The sequence below is a fragment of the Hippocampus zosterae genome, chromosome 2, assembly GCF_025434085.1.
Source record: "Hippocampus zosterae strain Florida chromosome 2, ASM2543408v3, whole genome shotgun sequence".
In the NCBI taxonomy this organism is placed as follows: domain Eukaryota; kingdom Metazoa; phylum Chordata; class Actinopteri; order Syngnathiformes; family Syngnathidae; genus Hippocampus; species Hippocampus zosterae.
The window spans coordinates 22,466,475-22,484,182 of record NC_067452.1 but is presented as its reverse complement, the minus strand read 5'-3'; the positions used below and the strand labels follow the sequence as shown (position 1 = coordinate 22,484,182).

Here is a 17,708-nt window from a genome sequence, read left to right as displayed (position 1 = left end):
GCGCGCGTGTGTGCGGCTCAAGGCAAAAGAAAGAGGAGTGCACCGAAGGACTCTCAGGTCAGCGCTGGTGGGTGTGCTCTATTGAGCAATTCCTGAATAGATGTGACCCCGTGGATTCCCAGTCAACGCAAGATATGTGGAAATTGGACTCAACCATCACAGATGTGGACTCAGGCATCATTCACGAAGAGTGATCCAATGGCCTTTTTATGACATCAACTTTTGATCTTTCCTTACCCGTTGCAATTACACCCCACACCCCACCACCACTGTAAAACCTGTCCAGTCCCGTGTGAGTGACTGCTTCATCGCAGTTTCCCGGATTTTACTTCAGTCACCTCAATATCAGTTATCAAGGCATGCCTGTCCTCAGAGGCCTGTGTCGAAAAGCAATTTCAAAGTTCTGGCAGCTGTGGAAGAAAGTCTTTCACATTCTGTACATCGTCTCTGCTCTCACTTTGACACTCCTGGTGGGAAGCGGCTCCTTTGGCTGTCTCATGTCTTTCCAACGCGCGTTTGGGGGAAAATTGGAACTTTTTCAGAGAGCTTGCTTAATGAGTCATTAATCTCTCGGGCAAAAGGAATGACAGAAAACATAGTAGCTCATTCCTATTCAAGATCAAAGCGCTGACATAATTTACCAACTGAGCTTGCGGTTTAGCGGTTCACCTAAATAGTAGAGAACAAATAAGATACACAGTAGTCGTAAGTTTATACACTGCATATGTGACATTACGTCCGAGCACAGGATATTCACCGTCACGTGCACCTTGCCTCAACTGGTCCCCAGTTGGTGCTCAGAAACCCGACGCTGAAGAAGGTTGTCCATTCATCCTTTCCTAGCCGTCAAGACAAACACACTCAACGTTTTTTATCAACAAGCTGCTAATGCCGCCATCCCAGGTGACACCTGCAGCTTAGTGTTGCCTGCTCGCACTTTTTCCCCAGAGTGTGCGTCTTAGTGTGTTTAAAACAGTCTGACACACAAGCGCCGCGTTACAAAATGCAAACATTCGGCCACAGCGATAACAGACCTGGGAAGAAATGAAGAAACAGAGGCAGGAAGAGAAGATAACGGAGGAGTGCATTCTTTTCTAACTTGTGTTACTCACAGGTAGGTTGTGAGAGGGCTGATGTCGGTCGGCACAGACGCTAGTCCCAACTCCGAGCAGTCCACCATGATGAAGATAGTGTCCTGTTCGCACTGGCATGGCGACGGGCACAGCGTTGCTGCTGCTCTTTGACTGTCCTGCATCCCGTCATAAGCCCAGACTCCAGGTGTGGATGCGCCTACTCCGTCCACTATGCAGAGAAGAAGAAGCACGGCGAGCATGTCGGACTGTCTGCCTGGACACCTGTAATGCCTCTCCCCTGTGGGCTCACTCTCCTCTGATCTGTTTCTCTGCTGTAGCCGATATGGTTGGGTTGGGAGAGAGAAATAAGCAATCTTTGGACTTCCTTTGCTTTGTTTTGTTTTGTTAATGATGGATCCTAAGCAACGTCTGAGACAAGCTTGTTTCTTCGGGAGCTCTGCACTTGCTGCTGTCACAAACTCTTCATCTAATTTATCCTCTCTTATAGTTCCAACTTTATTTCCTTCCCGCGTGCCCTCTAGTTTCTCATCATTTATCCCCCCCAAAGAGAATGCACACTGTCGTCTCTTTTCTCTCTTGTAAATATATCTCTCTCTCGTTCTGCCTCCCACTCCTTACCTATTGTAGAAGGAGCGCACGAGTGCTGAATGAGCTCCTCTCATTGGCCCACAATTTAGGGATGGGCTGGAGCATCTCTCGGAGGTGGGAGGGGCCCCTGAGTCCTAAACCCTCGCCTCTCGTTCTCCCTTGCTTTGCCTTGTTTTATTTTGCTTGGAAGCTCACTGTGAAGAGAATGGCTGTTTGGGAAAGGGACACGCGAGCGGGCGGGGACGGGGGGCAATACGGTTTTGGTGTGAGACGACGGGGGACCTTATGAATGCAAGCGAGAGAGCATTTATAGCTGAAAAAAAAAGGAGAAAACTTTGGAAGGTGAGGACTGCAGCTTGGGCAGTCTTTTTTGGCTGTTGTGTCACAGTTAGATGACAAAGAACTGTGACTGTTTGGAGGAAATTGCAATTCTGACACTTCAGCGTCCCCCCGCCACTAGAAAGATTAGAATGTGGGGTTTCGTAAGTTGCACCTTCTCGGGTTTCTGCTGCTGGATTGTTGGGATTTTGAACTCGTAGAGAGGCCACTCATGTGACAGCAAGTGTTCAAGCAGACGCAGAACATGTTGCCAGTGTTGTGTGGAGAGGAGCTTATTAAAAGAGTCATTCCAGAATTAGAGGACATTTTAAGTCCCACCCATGACATTTTAAATCATCCATCCATCCATTTTCCAAACCACTTATCTTAAATATATCCTTATTTTTTTAGCAGGGTAGAAATAGAGGAAAGCAGTGAATCACATCATATGTTGGTCTTGACACCATCAAACAGTTTTCCCAAAAAATATTGGTAGAGCAAATGTATGTCGGCTCTTCTATTTTTCACATTTTTTTAAATAGAGTACACCTTGATTGAATGTCTCACGCTACCGCATGCAACCCTGTTGTGCATACGATCAGAGTAAGACAATTGTTGAAAAAAAAATCTTTTGACTTACCGGTATTTACATAAGTAAATTTGTCCTCTTGGTGAGCAGTAACAGCTAGCTAAAAAGTTAGCTTCCACTCCTGAGAAAAAGCTAACATTCGTCCCGAGTTGCAACATTGTTACTGTAATTCCAGTGACCTTTATTGTAAACACCAAATAAATCATGTAACAAAAATTGTACCATTGATCTTAGGTGAGCGAATCAAACCTTTGATAGTTTACTTCTTATTTATGAGTGTGTAGAGTCGCTGATAGTGTCGTGGTACACTCGCCGGCTTTGTGTGCGGGTAAAGTGTCCGAAAAACATTTTTTGTTTGCTTGTGTGATGCAGAAAAATTGGACGAGGAAAGAAATGTCAAAGGTGCCCCCTTGCAAATAGGACAGTCTTGGTACAGTGCACTCCGCTTAATAGAACACCGGTTAATAGAGTAATCCGCTTAATAGAGCAAAAGGCTCTGGAACGGATTTGCCTAATGCAATTTCCTATAAAGATAATCCGCTTAGTAGAACAGATCTCCGCTTAATAGAACAGGCCGTAAGCAATGAACACTGTAAACTAGTGGTTTTCGAAGTGTAGCTATCGCGATACTGTACCACTATCGCGAGAAAACGCGGTAGTTCTAGCCATATACAGTAACAAGTAGCACGCGTCACTCCACACATAGACACACGCACGTCACAATGGCTTCAACTTCATTCAAGAGACGAGGGCTATCACCTGCGGATAAGAAGGACATACTCAGACGATACGATGCATTGCCGGATTCTCAGAAGGTACGCCCGCGGTTTCCAGGACTTCCCTCTTATCCAGCGCATTGAGAGGGAAGTCAACCGCAAAATTACGGACTCCTTTTTCCAGACAAAAGTAACGAAATTTTTCTCGTCATTTGAGATGTTTGACTGAAGTTGATTAAAGTTGTTGTTTTGTTGTTTGATTAAAGATATGGACGTCCACAGTCGAAATATCTCTTCTAACTCGTCAGCAGGGTTTTTTCTGCGTGCATAACTTGGTCGTCGACGTGTCTGAAACTATTAACGTGTCTCCGGTTAATAGAAACTCCGCTTAGTAGAACAGAAGCGCTTCGGCCCAATGGTGTTCTATTAAGCGGAGTGCACTGTATATATTCCGCACGTGCAAATGCACACATGCATTGCATACTTTGAGGAAGGATTATACCATTCTGCCACCAAATTCACTGAGAAAGTTAAGACACAAGCGTACCACTTAACACGCAAAAGTAAAAAATAAAATGTTTTTCTGTAACGCCAACCTGTCTCTCTGCCACTCCATCTTTCTCTTTCTTTCTCTACCATTCTCTGGAGGCTCGATAGTTCCTCATTAATTAATTAACATTCCTATGTCACTGTGTTTTCTGAGGGGCCTTTGTTATGGCCCCACAAAACCTCTTTCAGAGCTGTTCTTCACATAGTCACTCTCATGCTCTCTCTCTCCCACTCGCGCACTCTTTCTCTTTTCTCCCGCTTTGTAATGGAATGTCTGTTTTTGCTCCCTCTATCTGTTGTCATTTTAAATATGTTGTGTGCCATGGTATCAAGTCATGCTTTATGTATACGCTGTTTTACTGCGAAGCCCTTTGAGCAAATATTTTGACAGTTCATGAGAGTGCAAGCCTTTGCATACACATGCAAACACACAGTCCTTACCACTGGCATGCACACAAACTGCATCCACCTTCATGTTCTCCCACTCCTGCACTCTCCACCTTTCCCCTTCCTGTTCGCGGAGCTCTGTCATCTTTTAAAAGTTATTTAGTTGTTCTGGGCCAAGGCGACAATGATCTGACCCAGTTAATAAATGAGTATCATGAGTGCCTCATACAAAGCTATAGTAGATGTGTAATGTGAGTCAGCACACCAAGTCTCTGTCGAATGCAAATGTTTGTATATTTACTATAAGAGTAGGCACTCATTTCACTGTTTTCTACATTTTCAAGCCCGAGTCTGATCCTGTTGTCCCTCCAGAAAAAGGTTAGTAGTGTCCGTCAATGAATTTTTATGTACCGGTAGCAGTTATTCTCAAACATTTTAGACCACCTCGAAATATTTATAAAGAAAGAAAGAAGCAAATGAAAAAATAGATAAATGGGCCTCTCCAAGTACCACCAAAATGGTCACTATTAAAGTCGCGCAGTAGGCCTGTCCATCAAAAACATGGCAGATCTTTTACTCCTGAAGAGTCATGTAAAGTCCCATTAGAGGGAAAATAAAATGTCTTAATAACAGAGGAGAGTCATCTAAACAAGCCTGCCAAATCGGAATGAATTAAAAATATGTAACATGAAATCAGGCTGCAAAATCGTGAAAAATAGGTGCCCTCCTTCCAATTTTTGAACGCCACAGGCATTTCCGCTGAATGTGCTGAAATCAAGACTGGCTCTACCTTTAACTGACACTCAAGTATGTTTGACTCAAGTGCTGGGTTAGCCGCTAGCAAGCCACTTAACATGCATCAGAACAATGGAGACGGGCAACTGTGTCATCTAATACTGTAGGTTTCCGCCTTGCTCCTGGTGTGTGGGACCATGTAACAGAAACACTTGAGGGAAGGTGGTGAACTGTTTATTAAACACAGTTGTAGACGTTTTTTCAGCCTATGGTTCACACGAATAGACATTTGAGCACATACATCCTGCTCGTCACGAATCCCATAATTGCTTTGCGTGTCAACTTTTCATACATTGAACAGCACAAAAGATATAACACTGGGGAATTGGGGGAACCAAGCTTTTCTGTCCAAGACACATGCAATTTTTGTTTTGTAGGCATGGCTTGCTTGCCAACTGCATGCTGTAGCGGTAGAAATTGGCTCAGTGTACTTGGCCTTAGATTTAGTCATGGCCAAAAGGTTAACACTCTTCAATTATGTACTAAATTGTTCTCAGTCTTTGCCCATTTTTCACTCACCAGAGGCGGAGCTTCACAGTGGCCAAGGGTGGCTCTGACCTTGTCGCTCTCTGGCCACCCTCTTCCACACCAAGGGAACATTTGGAAGTCTGTGTTTTTTCTTCTATGTTCACATGAATGAAGTATCCTTTGACCCCTTGATGTTCTGCCATTTATTTAATAATCGCTACATAAAGAATAAATGTGCATATGAGCTGAATGAATCCTAAAAGCATGTGTCTTTCTTAACAATTGGTTCTTTACTTAATCTCAACCAAAATCTTATTTTCACACCAAAACAAGCAAACAACATGGCTGAGAAGTCATTGTTTATCATACCATCCACATTCAATGTTTAATTTTTTTTTAAAAATGCACACATAACTATCTTGAACACACACACACACACATTACAAGCAGGAACAAACCTTGTCACGTTGTACCCGAAGCGACAGAATAATCGCTTCGTGTACAACCAAATAACTGAAAGTGGATCCCCGAAATAGCAGACACAGAAAGAGGTTTGTCAGAGAACAAAAGGAGTCTTTAATACAAACACAAAATTACCCGACCGGGAGAATAACAAAAAGCGCTGGTCAAAATAAGGACCAGGGATAAAATAAAGAGAACAACAGAAAACGCTTGGGGAAAAAATAGCAAGGAGGGTCTGATTAGACAATGCTATAAATTTCACTTGAAAGAGGAATAACGACGCGCAATAACAGCCACAAGGCTAAGAGGCAATGAATAATTCGAATAGGAATTGGGCGAGAGAATTTTGGCACGGCGTGGAATACTCCGGCAGTGAGTAGACTGCAGGAGCGTCCAAATAAAGGCTGAGTAATTAGTCACCAATGGGTGACAGGTGTGTAGTAGGGATGTGAATCTCAGCACTGAGGACGATTCGATACACATCTCGATCCACTGCCAGCGATGCGATACTCAAACGATACATGGAATTTTCTGGCGATATGATGCGATACGTTTCACCGTCGTCACGATGTGATACAATTCAATACACATTAAGTTCAAATCAATGCGATCCGATACGATACAATGCAATTTGTTGCGATATTGTGCAATTAAACATGATGCAAATAAGCAAAAAAAAAAGCTTTTAAAAAGATGGAATTCAGTATGGTATTACAAAAAGGATACCACTTTATTCCTTATAAACAGTAGAACTTGTAAAACAACTTATTTAAGCCCTTTCACAATTGGGTTTTGTGCAAAGAAAATGTAAACAATTTGGCACCTGAGACTGACAGCTGTTACTATAGTGTAAACACAAACAGACTATTCTCACTGAGTGTCTTATATGAAATATAATATATATATATATATATATATATATATATATATATATATATATATATATATATATATACATACATACCGTAACGATCACAGAAACCAATGAGCTGATATACGCTTCAGCATCAGTGATCCTGGAGACTCTGGGCTATAAGAGCAACCATGGAAGCCATGAGATACGTTACCCACCATGGAAAAGACGGTTGGAGGCTAAGATAAAGGTGGCCCGGAAAGATGTGAGTCAATTGACGGAGGCCCAGAGAGGTGTGATGAAAAGGCCCATACCCGAGAGGTACATCCAGATGACCATACCTGAAGCACTCGAAACTGCCAAACAAAGGCTCCAAGCCTTGTCCAGTCGCCTAAAGCGGTACACGAAGGAGAATGAGGCCAGGCGAATAAACAGGCTGTTCGCAACACAACCTGCGAAAGTGTACGCTCAGTGGCAGGGTCCTAACAACAGAGATGATCCACCAAGACTGGAAACTGAAAGGTACTGGAAAGGCATATGGGAGAAGGAGGTTGCACATAACAGCAGTGCACAATGGCTGGTGACCCTGAGAGAGGAGCACAGCAACCTCCCTGAACAGAACCCGGTTACCATAACAGTGGCAGACATACAGGAAAGACTCTCAGATATGAAGAACTGGACAGCACCAGGCCCGGACATGGTCCACACTTACTGGCTAAAGAAACTCACAGCACTCCATGAGCGCCTAGAAGTACAAATGAACCAGCTGCTGAGGGATGGGACTCACCCAGAATGGCTAACCGAAGGGCGAACGATCCCGATCATGAAGGATCCCTCGAAGGGTGCAGCCCCATCCAACTATCGGCCAATAACCTGTCTCTCCACAACATGGAAGCTCATGTCAGGCATCATTGCGGCTAAGATAAGTGGACACATGGATCAATACATGAACGAAGCACAGAAGGGCATTGGTAGAGATACCAGAGGAGCCAAACATCAGCTCCTGGTTGACAGAACAGTTGCACAAGACTGCAGGTCCCGACATACCAACCTGTGCACAGCTTGGATTGATTACAAGAAAGCCTATGACTCGATGCCACATACATGGATCACTGAATGCTTGGAGTTGTATAAATTGAACAGGACCCTAAGAGCCTTCGCTGCGAACTCGATGAGGATGTGGAAAACCACACTTGAAGCCAATGGCAAGCCACTTACCAAAGTGTCCATCAAATGTGGCATATGCCAAGGTGATGCACTCTCCCCACTGCTGTTCTGCATAGGACTGAACCCCCTAAGCCAAGTAATCACCAAGACAGGCTATGGATACCGCCTCAGAAATGGAGCTGCAATCAGTCACCTCCTCTACATGGATGACATAAAGCTGTACGCTAAGAGCGAAAGGGACATCGACTCCCTGATCCGCACAACAAGGATCTACAGCAGCGACATCGGGATGTCATTCGGGCTTGAGAAATGTAGTTGGATGGTGACTAAGAGAGGAAAGGTAGTCCGCACTGAAGGGGTCTCACTCTCTGAAGGAACAATAGCAGACATTGAGGACAGCTACAAGTACCTTGGTATACCACAAGCCAATGGCAACCTCGAACTGGCAACAAGGAAAGCGGCTACGGCCAAATACCTCCAGTGAGTGAGGCAAGTCCTAAGAAGCCAGCTCAATGGCAAGAATAAGACCCGGGCAATAAACAGCTATGCCCAGCCAGTGATCAGATACCCTGCAGGAATAATAAGGTGGCCAAAGGAAGAGATTCAGACCACGGACGTTAAGACCAGAAAGCTCCTAACCATGCATGGAGGGTTCCATCCCAAATCCAGCACCCTGAGACTGTACGCAAGCCGAAAGGAAGGAGGCCGGGGACTAGTGAGTGTGAGAGCCACTGTCCAGGATGAAACACCCAAGCTCCATGAATACATCAAGGAGAAGGCTCCAACGGATGACGTACTCAGAGAATGTCTCAGACAATGGGGAACAGAAGATGAGGCGCTGGAAGAGGGACCATCATGGGAGGACAAGCCCCTACACGGGATGTACCACCGGACCATAACTGAAGTGGCTGATCTCAAGAAGTCCTATCAGTGGCTAGAGAGGGCTGGCCTGAAGGACAGCACAGAGGCACTCATCCTAGCTGCTCAGGAGCAGGCCTTGAGCACCAGAGCCATCGAGGCCCAGATATACCACACCAGACAAGACCCAAGGTGTAGGTTGTGCAAAGAGGCACCTGAGACGATCCAACACATAACTGCAGGGTGTAAGATGCTGGCAGGGAAAGCCTACATGGAACGCCATAACCAGGTGGCTGGCATAGTCTACTGAAACATCTGTGCGGAGTATGGACTGGAAACCCCAAGGTCAAAATGGGAAACACCTCCGAAGGTGGTGGAGAATGACAGAGCGAAGATCCTGTGGGACTTCCAGATCCAGACTGACAAGATGGTAATGGCGAACCAACCAGATATTGTGATCATAGATAAAGGGCAGAGGAAAGCCGTTGTAGTGGATGTAGCGGTCCCAAGTGATGGAAACATCAGGAAGAAGGAACATGAGAAACTCGAGAAATACCAAGGGCTCAGAGAGGAGCTGGAGAGAGCCTAGAAGGTAAAGGTGACAGTCGTGCCTGTGGTGGTCGGAGCACTCGGGGCAGTGACCCCCAAACTAGATGAGTGGTTGCAACAGATCCCTGGAACAACATCGGACATCTCAGTCCAGAAATGTGCAGTGCTGGGAACAGCAAGGATACTGCGCAGAACCCTCAAACTTCCTGGCCTCTGGTAGAGGACCCGAGCTGAATGAGGGACGGACACCACCCGAGGGGTGAGATGAGGATTTTTTTTTTTAATCTATAGCGCAAGATGTCCGCCCATCCACTGTAAGTGCAACTCTTTGCGCACTGTTCAGCGACACAGTAATCTCACTTCTCACTTTGTTGTACACATCGGGAATATGTTCGTAAGTGAACACAGACCTGTCTGGTATTTTATACCTGGGTTCCAAAACGTGCACGAGCTGTCTGAAACCCTCGTTGTCCACCACGCTAAGGCTGGAGGTCTTTGCATATGAAATAAGCAGTGGCCTTAGTTATAGCCATTGCGCGGTCACAGTGAGTTGCAAGGGGACTCCCAAAATAAGAGGCAATTTTTTTCTGATCCTGACCTGGTTTACCAAGAGTTTCTCCGGTGTCCGACGAGGAACTGGGCGGGGAAGCGAGGGAGTGGCAGGGAAACTTGTCGGTGATCTGGTGCCATCGTTTTAAGTGGGTCTGCATATTTGTGGTGCTGCCGTTGTAATGCTTTTTAGTGCGACATTCCTTGCAAATTACAGAGGTTTTATCAAGCTTTCCGTCTTTCTTTTCGAAGCCGTAGTATTTCCAAACATAAGATTTGAATGTTGCGGCTGCATTAAATATAGTAGTTTCCTTGCTGCTGCTTGCGCTAACTTCCATAATGTTTCGCTAGTTGTGTACTGGACTGTATGTGACGCACGGCTACCGTCCGTATTCAACACAAAACGCAAAGCAATGATGGTGCATTAATTGCGCCTAGGAAAGGGCAGATATGTGACGTTTAACATGAATAAAACCGCGCTTGAATCGGATTTTATCGATACCCATCAATGCATAGTGATGGATCGCGATTTCACCCGTCAATCGCGTTGTACCCAGTGAATGAGCCGATGCACTCGGATCGCGCACGTGCGCATCGATGTATCGATTAATATCGATTATTTTCCACACCCTTAGTGTGTAGGCGGCAGGCAGGAAGGCTGCCCCCTGCTAGCAAACACGGGACGTGACAGTAACCCCCCCTCAACGGACGCCTCCCGGCGGCCTACCCGGTTTGGACGGATGAGCTGCGTGGAAGTCGTGCAGAAGGGACGGATCAAGGATCCAGGAGCGGGGGACCCATTGCCGATCCTCCGGCCCGTAGCCCTCCCAGTCGACCAGGTACTGGAACCCCCTTCCCCTGCGCCAAGAGTCCAGGATGGCCCGTACCGTGTACACCGGGTCACCATCGACGACCCGCGGAGGAGGGGGCGGAGTGGGAGAAGGAGCCAAGGGACTGGTTGACACCGGTTTGAGCAGGGAGACGTGGAACACGGGGTGAACCTTCATGGTGGCCGGCAGCCGGAGCTTGACCGCGACGGGGCTAACAATGGACTCGACCTCGAACGGACCGGTGAATCGGGGCCCCAATTTCGCAGACGTGCCGGCCAGGCGAAGGTCCCTCGTCGCCAGCCACACCTCCTGTCCCAACACGTAGGTAGGTGCCGGGCGCCGACGACGATCCGCGATCTGCCGGTTCCGGGTCGCCGTGCGGGACAGTGCAGCTCGGGCCTCCTTCCACACGCGATGGGTCCGTTTGAGGTGGTGCTGCACCGAAGGGACCTCCACTTGTTCCTCCTGGGACGCGAACAGCGGTGGTTGGTACCCGTAGGCCGACATGAAGGGGGACCTACCAGTGGCCGAAGAGACGAGTGTGTTGTGCGCATACTCCACCCAAGGTAAGTGGTCGACCCAGGAGGAGGGACGGTGGAGACGACACACACAGTGGAGGGCCGCCCTCAGATCCTGGTTGGCACGTTCGGCTTCACCATTGGACTGCGGGTGATATCCCGAGGACAGACTAGCCGTGGCCCCGAGGGACTGGCAGAACCGCTTCCAGACGCGGGACACAAACTGGGGCCCCCGGTCCGAGACTATGTCTATCGGGATGCCATGGAGACGGAAAACGTGCTTGATAAGGAGGTCGGCGGTCTCCAATGCGCGACGGCAACCTGGACAGGAACACAAAATGGGCACGAGAATCGGTCCACGATAGTGAGGACGACGGACCGCCCACGGGATGGCCCGTAACGAAGTCCAGGGCGATGTGGGACCAAGGTCGAGGAGGGATGGGCAATTGCTGGAGTAATTACGCCGGAGGTCGACGTGAGGTCTTGCCGCAGGCGCAGGAGGAGCAGGCATTGATGAAGTCCACCACATCCTTCCGAAGCTCCGGCCACCAGAACCGCTGGGTGATGAGATGCACAGTCCGGTTCACCCCAGGGTGACAAGCCACCTTGGACCCGTGCCCCTACTGCAACACCTCCGAGCGACATCCAGCCGGGACCTGGACTCCATCCAGAGCATCCTGTATTCTCTGCTCAATCTCCCATCTCAGCGCCCCCACGATACACCGAGCCGGGAGAATGGTCTCCGGCGCCCGGTCCCTTTCCGCAGGGTCGTGGAGACGGGAAAGGGCGTCGGGCTTGGTGTTCTTGGACCCCGGAAAGTATGTGAGGATGAAGTTGAACCGGGTCAACAACAAGGCCCACCGGGCCTGACGGGAGTTAAGTCTTTTAGCGGAGCGGAGATATTCCAAGTTTTTATGGTCAGTATAAACAGTGAATGGCTCCTTAGCCCCCTCGAGCCAGTGGCGCCATTCCTGCAAGGCGGCGACCACAGCCAGCAGTTCACGATTGCCCACATCGTAGTTCGACTCGGCTACACTGAGTCGACGAGAGAAAAAGGCGCAGGGGTGCAGTTTCTGGTCGACCGGGGAACGTTGGGACAACACCGCCCCCACTCCCGAATCCGAGGCGTCCACTTCTACAATGAAAGGGAGGTCAGGGTTAGGATGTTGCAGCACGGGGGGATTAGTGAACGCTGCTTTCAAACTGGCGAATGCTGAGTCCGCCTCTGAGTCCCATCTGAAGGGGATCTTGATGGACATCAGTCGGGTCAAGGGGAGTGCCTTTTGGCTATAGCTGCGAATGAATCGCCTATAGAAGTTTGCAAACCCCAAGAAGCGCTGCAACTCCTTTCGGTTGGCCGGTGTTGGCCAATTCGTCACCGCCTTCGTCTTGTTGGGGTCGGCTCTCAGCTTGCCCTGCTCAATAATAAATCCCAGGAAAGAGATGACGGGTAAATGGAACTCACATTTCTCTGCCTTGACGAAGAGCCTATTTTCCAACAAACGCTGTAAAACCAGTCTGACGTGTTGCTGATGCTCTTGTAACGACCGGGAGAAAATTAAAATATCGTCAAGATAGACGAAACAGAAGATGTTAAGCATGTCCCTTAATACGTCATTGATCAGGCTCTGGAATACGGCGGGAGCATTAGTCAGCCCGAATGACCAAATATTCGAAATGGCCCAGCGGGGTCTTAAAAGCAGTCTTCCATTTGTCTCCTTCCCGAATGCAGACCAAATGGTAAGCACTGCGTAAATCTAATTTAGAGAATATAGTGGCTGTTTGCAAAGGAGCGAAGGCGGAGGTGATGAGATGCACAGACCTTCAGTGAGCGAGCTGTTAATGTATTCCGTTAATGCATCTCGTTCTGGTCGAGACACCTGATATAGCCGTGAATTCGGCAACGGAGCGCCCACTTGCAGTTCTATGGCGCAGTCGTATGGACGGCGCGGGGGCAACGAGCATGCGCGATCCCTACTAAATACCTGCCGTAAGTCATGATAGCACTTAGGCACTCCGTCAAGGCAGATGTCTTCAGAGGGGTCCTCACCGGCACGTTCGCGCTCCCCTACGGCGGATTGCAAGCAATGCTCGTAACAGTGCTGGCTCCAACTCTGTATTGCCGGACGCTCCCAGGAAATAACGGGATTGTGTCTTGAGCCAGGGCAAACCGAGAACAACCGGAGCGGCTCGAGACCGCATTAAATAAAACCGTCGATGTTCGACATGGTTTCCGGATACTTGGAGTTTTAGTGGTTCTGTACGTTGTGTAACAACCGCCAGGAGGCGCCCATCGAGATCATGAACCCGCTTCCTCTCGGCCAACTCCTTTCTAACACAACCTAAGTCAGAGGCGAGAACGGTATCAATAAAACAAGTATCAGCCCCCGAGTCTATCAGCGCCCTAACCCGTCACGACCGGGACACCCCATTGATCTCCCCTTCGAGTTCCAGTCTCTTGGGGTGCCCCGGCCGGGTGTCGACTCGCCGAGGCTCGGGAGGCTCTGCGCGGGGTCGCGACTCACAGTACTCGGTGAACGAGGATGGTTGAGGTTCCGGACGGCTGGGAGCAGCATGAGGTCCTTGTTGATCGCTGTCAGACCGAGCCTGACCGTTTAACCGGCGCCTTCTCCATTCTGATCCCGAGCCTTCGCCACCTAGCTGCATCGGCTCCACCTCGGTGGCAACCCTACGGAATCGGGGGTGATCTCCGGGTCCTGCTGCTCCAAGCGTCCCACGGTCCTCCCCGCGGTATGTGGCATGCCGGGACGGGAACCGATCACCTCCACGTTCCCGGTCTCTCTCCCTCAGGTGGTTGTCCAATAGTAGGGAGAGCTCGATCAACTCCTCCAGGTCGGAACTGTGGTCGCGGGTCGCCAGTCCATCCTTGAGCTGGGGGTTTAATCTGTGACGAAACAGTCCACACAGCGCCCGATCATCGTAGCCACTCTGGGCGGCCAAAATCCGGAACTCGATCGAGTAGTTCGCCACCGTTCGCCTCCCCTGGTGGGGTGCAAGTACCCGGCCCTCCGCCTCTCTGCCCCGCACGGGATGGTGGAACACCCGGCGAAACGCCGTTACGAAGTCGTGGAACGAAGACCGGAGGCTCGGCTTTGCGTCGCTCGTCGCCATAGCCCATGACGCCGCTGGACCTGTCAACAAACTCATCATATATGCCACCTTCGCGGCGTCATTAGCATAGACGGACGGTTGTTGGTCGAATATGAGCGAGCACTGGTGGAGAAAGTTCCCACACTGCCCGTGCTCACCCCAGTAACGTGGGGGGTGTGGAAGCGAGGGCTCCCTCATCATTGTGGGGAATGATGCGGGTGCCTCAGTGGTGGTAGGACGAACCACGGGGGGAGGTGTTCTCCGTGCCTCCACCCGTACCAAACGGGGTTCGAATTCATCGAACCGATGAGCCAGCATGGAAACCGCGCTGCGGAGTTCCGTAAGGGCTTGGCCCTGCGGACTCATCTGTTGCTCTTGTCGGGACAGAGCGGACAAAATCTTTTCTATGTCTGCGGGATCCATGGTGGCCGGAGTATTCTGTCACGTTGTACCCGAAGCGACAGAATAATCGCTTCGTGTACAACCAAATAACTGAAAGTGGATCCCTGAAATAGCATACACAGAAAGAGGTTTGTCAGAGAACAAAAGGAGTCTTAAATAAAAACACAAAATTACCCGACCGGGAGAATAACAAAAAGCGCTGGTCAAAATAAGGACCAGGGATAAAATAAAGAGAACAACAGAAAACGCTTGCGGAAAAAGTAGCAAGGAGGGTCTGATTAGACAATGCTATAAATTTCACTGGAAAGAGGAATAACGACGCGCAATAACAGCCACAAGGCTAAGAGGCAATGAATAGTTGAATAGGAATTGGGCGAGAGAATTTTGGCACGGCGTGGAATACTCCGGCAGTGAGTAGACTGCCAGAGGGTCCAAATAAAGGCTGAGTAATTAGTCACCAATGGGTGACAGGTGTGTAGTAGGGATGTGAATCTCAGCACTGAGGACGATTCGATACACATCTCGATCCACTGCCAGCGATGCAATACTCAAACGATACATGGAATTTTCTGGCTGTGTAGGCGGCAGGCAGGAAGCCTGCCCACTGCTGGCAAACACGGGACGTGACAAACCTAAGTAACAAATAAAGTAACACACCTAACTAAAAGCAGCATTTAGAAATGGTGAAGACCTCAGACATTTTTTTTCATTAAGTTTTTTAGATATGATTTTATTGAGCCATTGACTGCCATTTGTAAAATGATTTCAGCTGTCTGTGACAAGTGACTACTCTGATTTACTGTCAGCGAGCAAATCAGTTCATTCTATTGAAGTTTGATATGACACAAAAGCAAAGCCACCGCAATGAAAATATAAATCTCACAGATTAAATTTAGTCTGTGCTTGAAATCCTGCTTGATTATGTGTGATGGGCAATGTTCTGGATATGTGCAAATTTAATTTCAGGAAACCCTGACTGTGGATGCTATCATGAAGAATGACGCACACAAGCACACAAGCGTGTGTGTGTATGTACATATATATACAAATAAAAAAATCCTCATCTCACCCCTCGGGTGGTGTCCGAACCTCATTCAGCTCGGGTCCTCTACCAGAGGCCAGGAAGCTTGAGGGTTCTGCGCAGTATCCTTGCTGTTCCCAGCACTGCACATTTCTGGACTGAGATGTCCGATGTTGTTCCCGGGATCTGTTCCAACTACTCATCTAGTTTGGGGGTCACTGCCCCGAGTGCTCCGATCACCACAGGCACGGCTGTCACCTTTACCTTCCAGGCTCTCTCCAGCTCCTCTCTGAGCCCTTGGTATTTCTCGAGTTTCTCATGTTCCTTCTTCCTGATGTTTCCATCAGTTGGACCGCTACATCCACTACAATGGCTTTCCTCTGCCCTTTATCTATGATCACAATATCTGGTTGGTTCGCCATTACCATCTTGTCAGTCTGGATCTGGAAGTCCCACAGGATCTTCGCTCTGTCATTCTCCACCACCTTCGGAGGTGTTTCCCATTTTGACCTTGGGGTTTCCAGTCCATACTACGCACAGATGTTTCGGTAGACTATGCCAGCCACCTGGTTATGGCGTTCCATGTAGGCTTTCCCTGCCAGCATCTTACACCCTGCAATTATGTGTTGGATCGTCTCAGGTGCCCCTTTGCACAACCTACACCTTGGGTCTTGTCTGGTGTGGTATATCTGGGCCTCAATGGCTCTGGTGCTCAAGGCCTGCTCCTGAGCAGCCAGGATGAGTGCCTCTGTGCTGTCCTTCAGACCAGCCCTCTCTAGCCACTGATAGGACTTCTTGAGAGCCGCCACTTCAGTTATGGTCCGGTGGTACATCCCGTGTAGGGGCTTGTCCTCCCATGATGGTCCCTCTTCCAGCGCCTCATCTTCTGTTCCCCATTGTCTGAGACATTCTCTGAGTACGCCATCCGTTGGAGCCTTCTCCTTGATGTATTCATGGAGCTTGGATGTTTCATCCTGGACAGTGGCTCTCACACTCACTAGTCCCTGGCCTCCTTCCTTTCGGCTTGCGTACAGTCTCAGGGTGCTGGATTTGGGATGGAACCCTCCATGCATGGTTAGAAGCTTTCGAACCTTAACGTCCGTGGTCTGAATCTCTTCATTTGGCCACCTTATTATTCCTGCAGGGTATCTGATCACTGGCAGGGCATAGCTGTTTATTGCCCAGGTCTTATTCTTGCCATTGAGCTGGCTTCTTAGGACTTGCCTCACTCGCTGGAGGTTTTTGGCCGTAGCCGCTTTCCTTGTTGCCAGTTCGAGGTTGCCATTGGCTTGTGGTATACCAAGGTAGCTGTCCTAAATGTCTGCTATTGTTCCTTCAGGGAGTGAGACCCCTTCAGTGCGGACTACCTTTCCTCTCTTAGTCACCATCCGACTACATTTCTCAAGCCCGAATGACATCCCGATGTCGCTGCTGTAGATCCTGGTTGTGTGGATCAGGGAATCTATGTCCCTTTCACTCTTAGCATACAGCGTTATGTCATCCATGTCGAGGAGGTGACTGATTGTAGCTCCATCCACAGCCTGTCTTGGTGATTACTTGGCCTAGGGGTTTCAGTCCTATGCAGAACAACAGTGGGGAGAGTGCATCACCTTGGTATATGCCACATTTGATGGCCACTTGGGTAAGTGGCTTGCCATTGGCTTCAAGTGTGGTTTTCCACATCCTCATCGAGTTTGCAATGAAGGCTCTTAGGGTCCTATTCACCTTAAACAACTCCAAGCATTCAGTGATCCATGTATGTGGCATCGAGTCATAGGCTTTCTTGTAATCAATCCAAGCTGTGCACAGGTTGGTACGTCGGGACCTGCAGTCTTGTGCGACTGTTCTGTCAACCAGGAGCTGATGTTTGGCTCCTCTGGTTTC

The 17,708-nt window shown here is 48.8% G+C and overlaps 2 protein-coding genes across 3 annotated transcripts in view; one reads left to right on the top strand and one right to left on the bottom strand.

Annotated features, from left to right (window-relative positions):
- LOC127595585 (leucine-rich repeat-containing G-protein coupled receptor 6) overlaps window positions 1-1,699 on the bottom strand; it is a 39,790-nt gene extending 38,091 nt beyond the window's left edge. Inside the window, exon 1 of one of the 2 annotated variants that reach the window (XM_052057201.1) lies at window positions 1,113-1,699. In XM_052057201.1, coding sequence (XP_051913161.1) covers window positions 1,113-1,333 — 221 coding nt within the window. In that variant the 5' untranslated portion in view covers window positions 1,334-1,699. The remainder of the gene's footprint in view (window positions 1-1,112) is intronic. The other variant, XM_052057202.1, reaches the window with a different exon arrangement.
- The window catches only part of kcna2b (potassium voltage-gated channel, shaker-related subfamily, member 2b), a 167,271-nt gene that overhangs the window by 92,627 nt on the left and 56,936 nt on the right, over window positions 1-17,708 (top strand). The gene's annotated exons all lie outside the window — the stretch shown is intronic.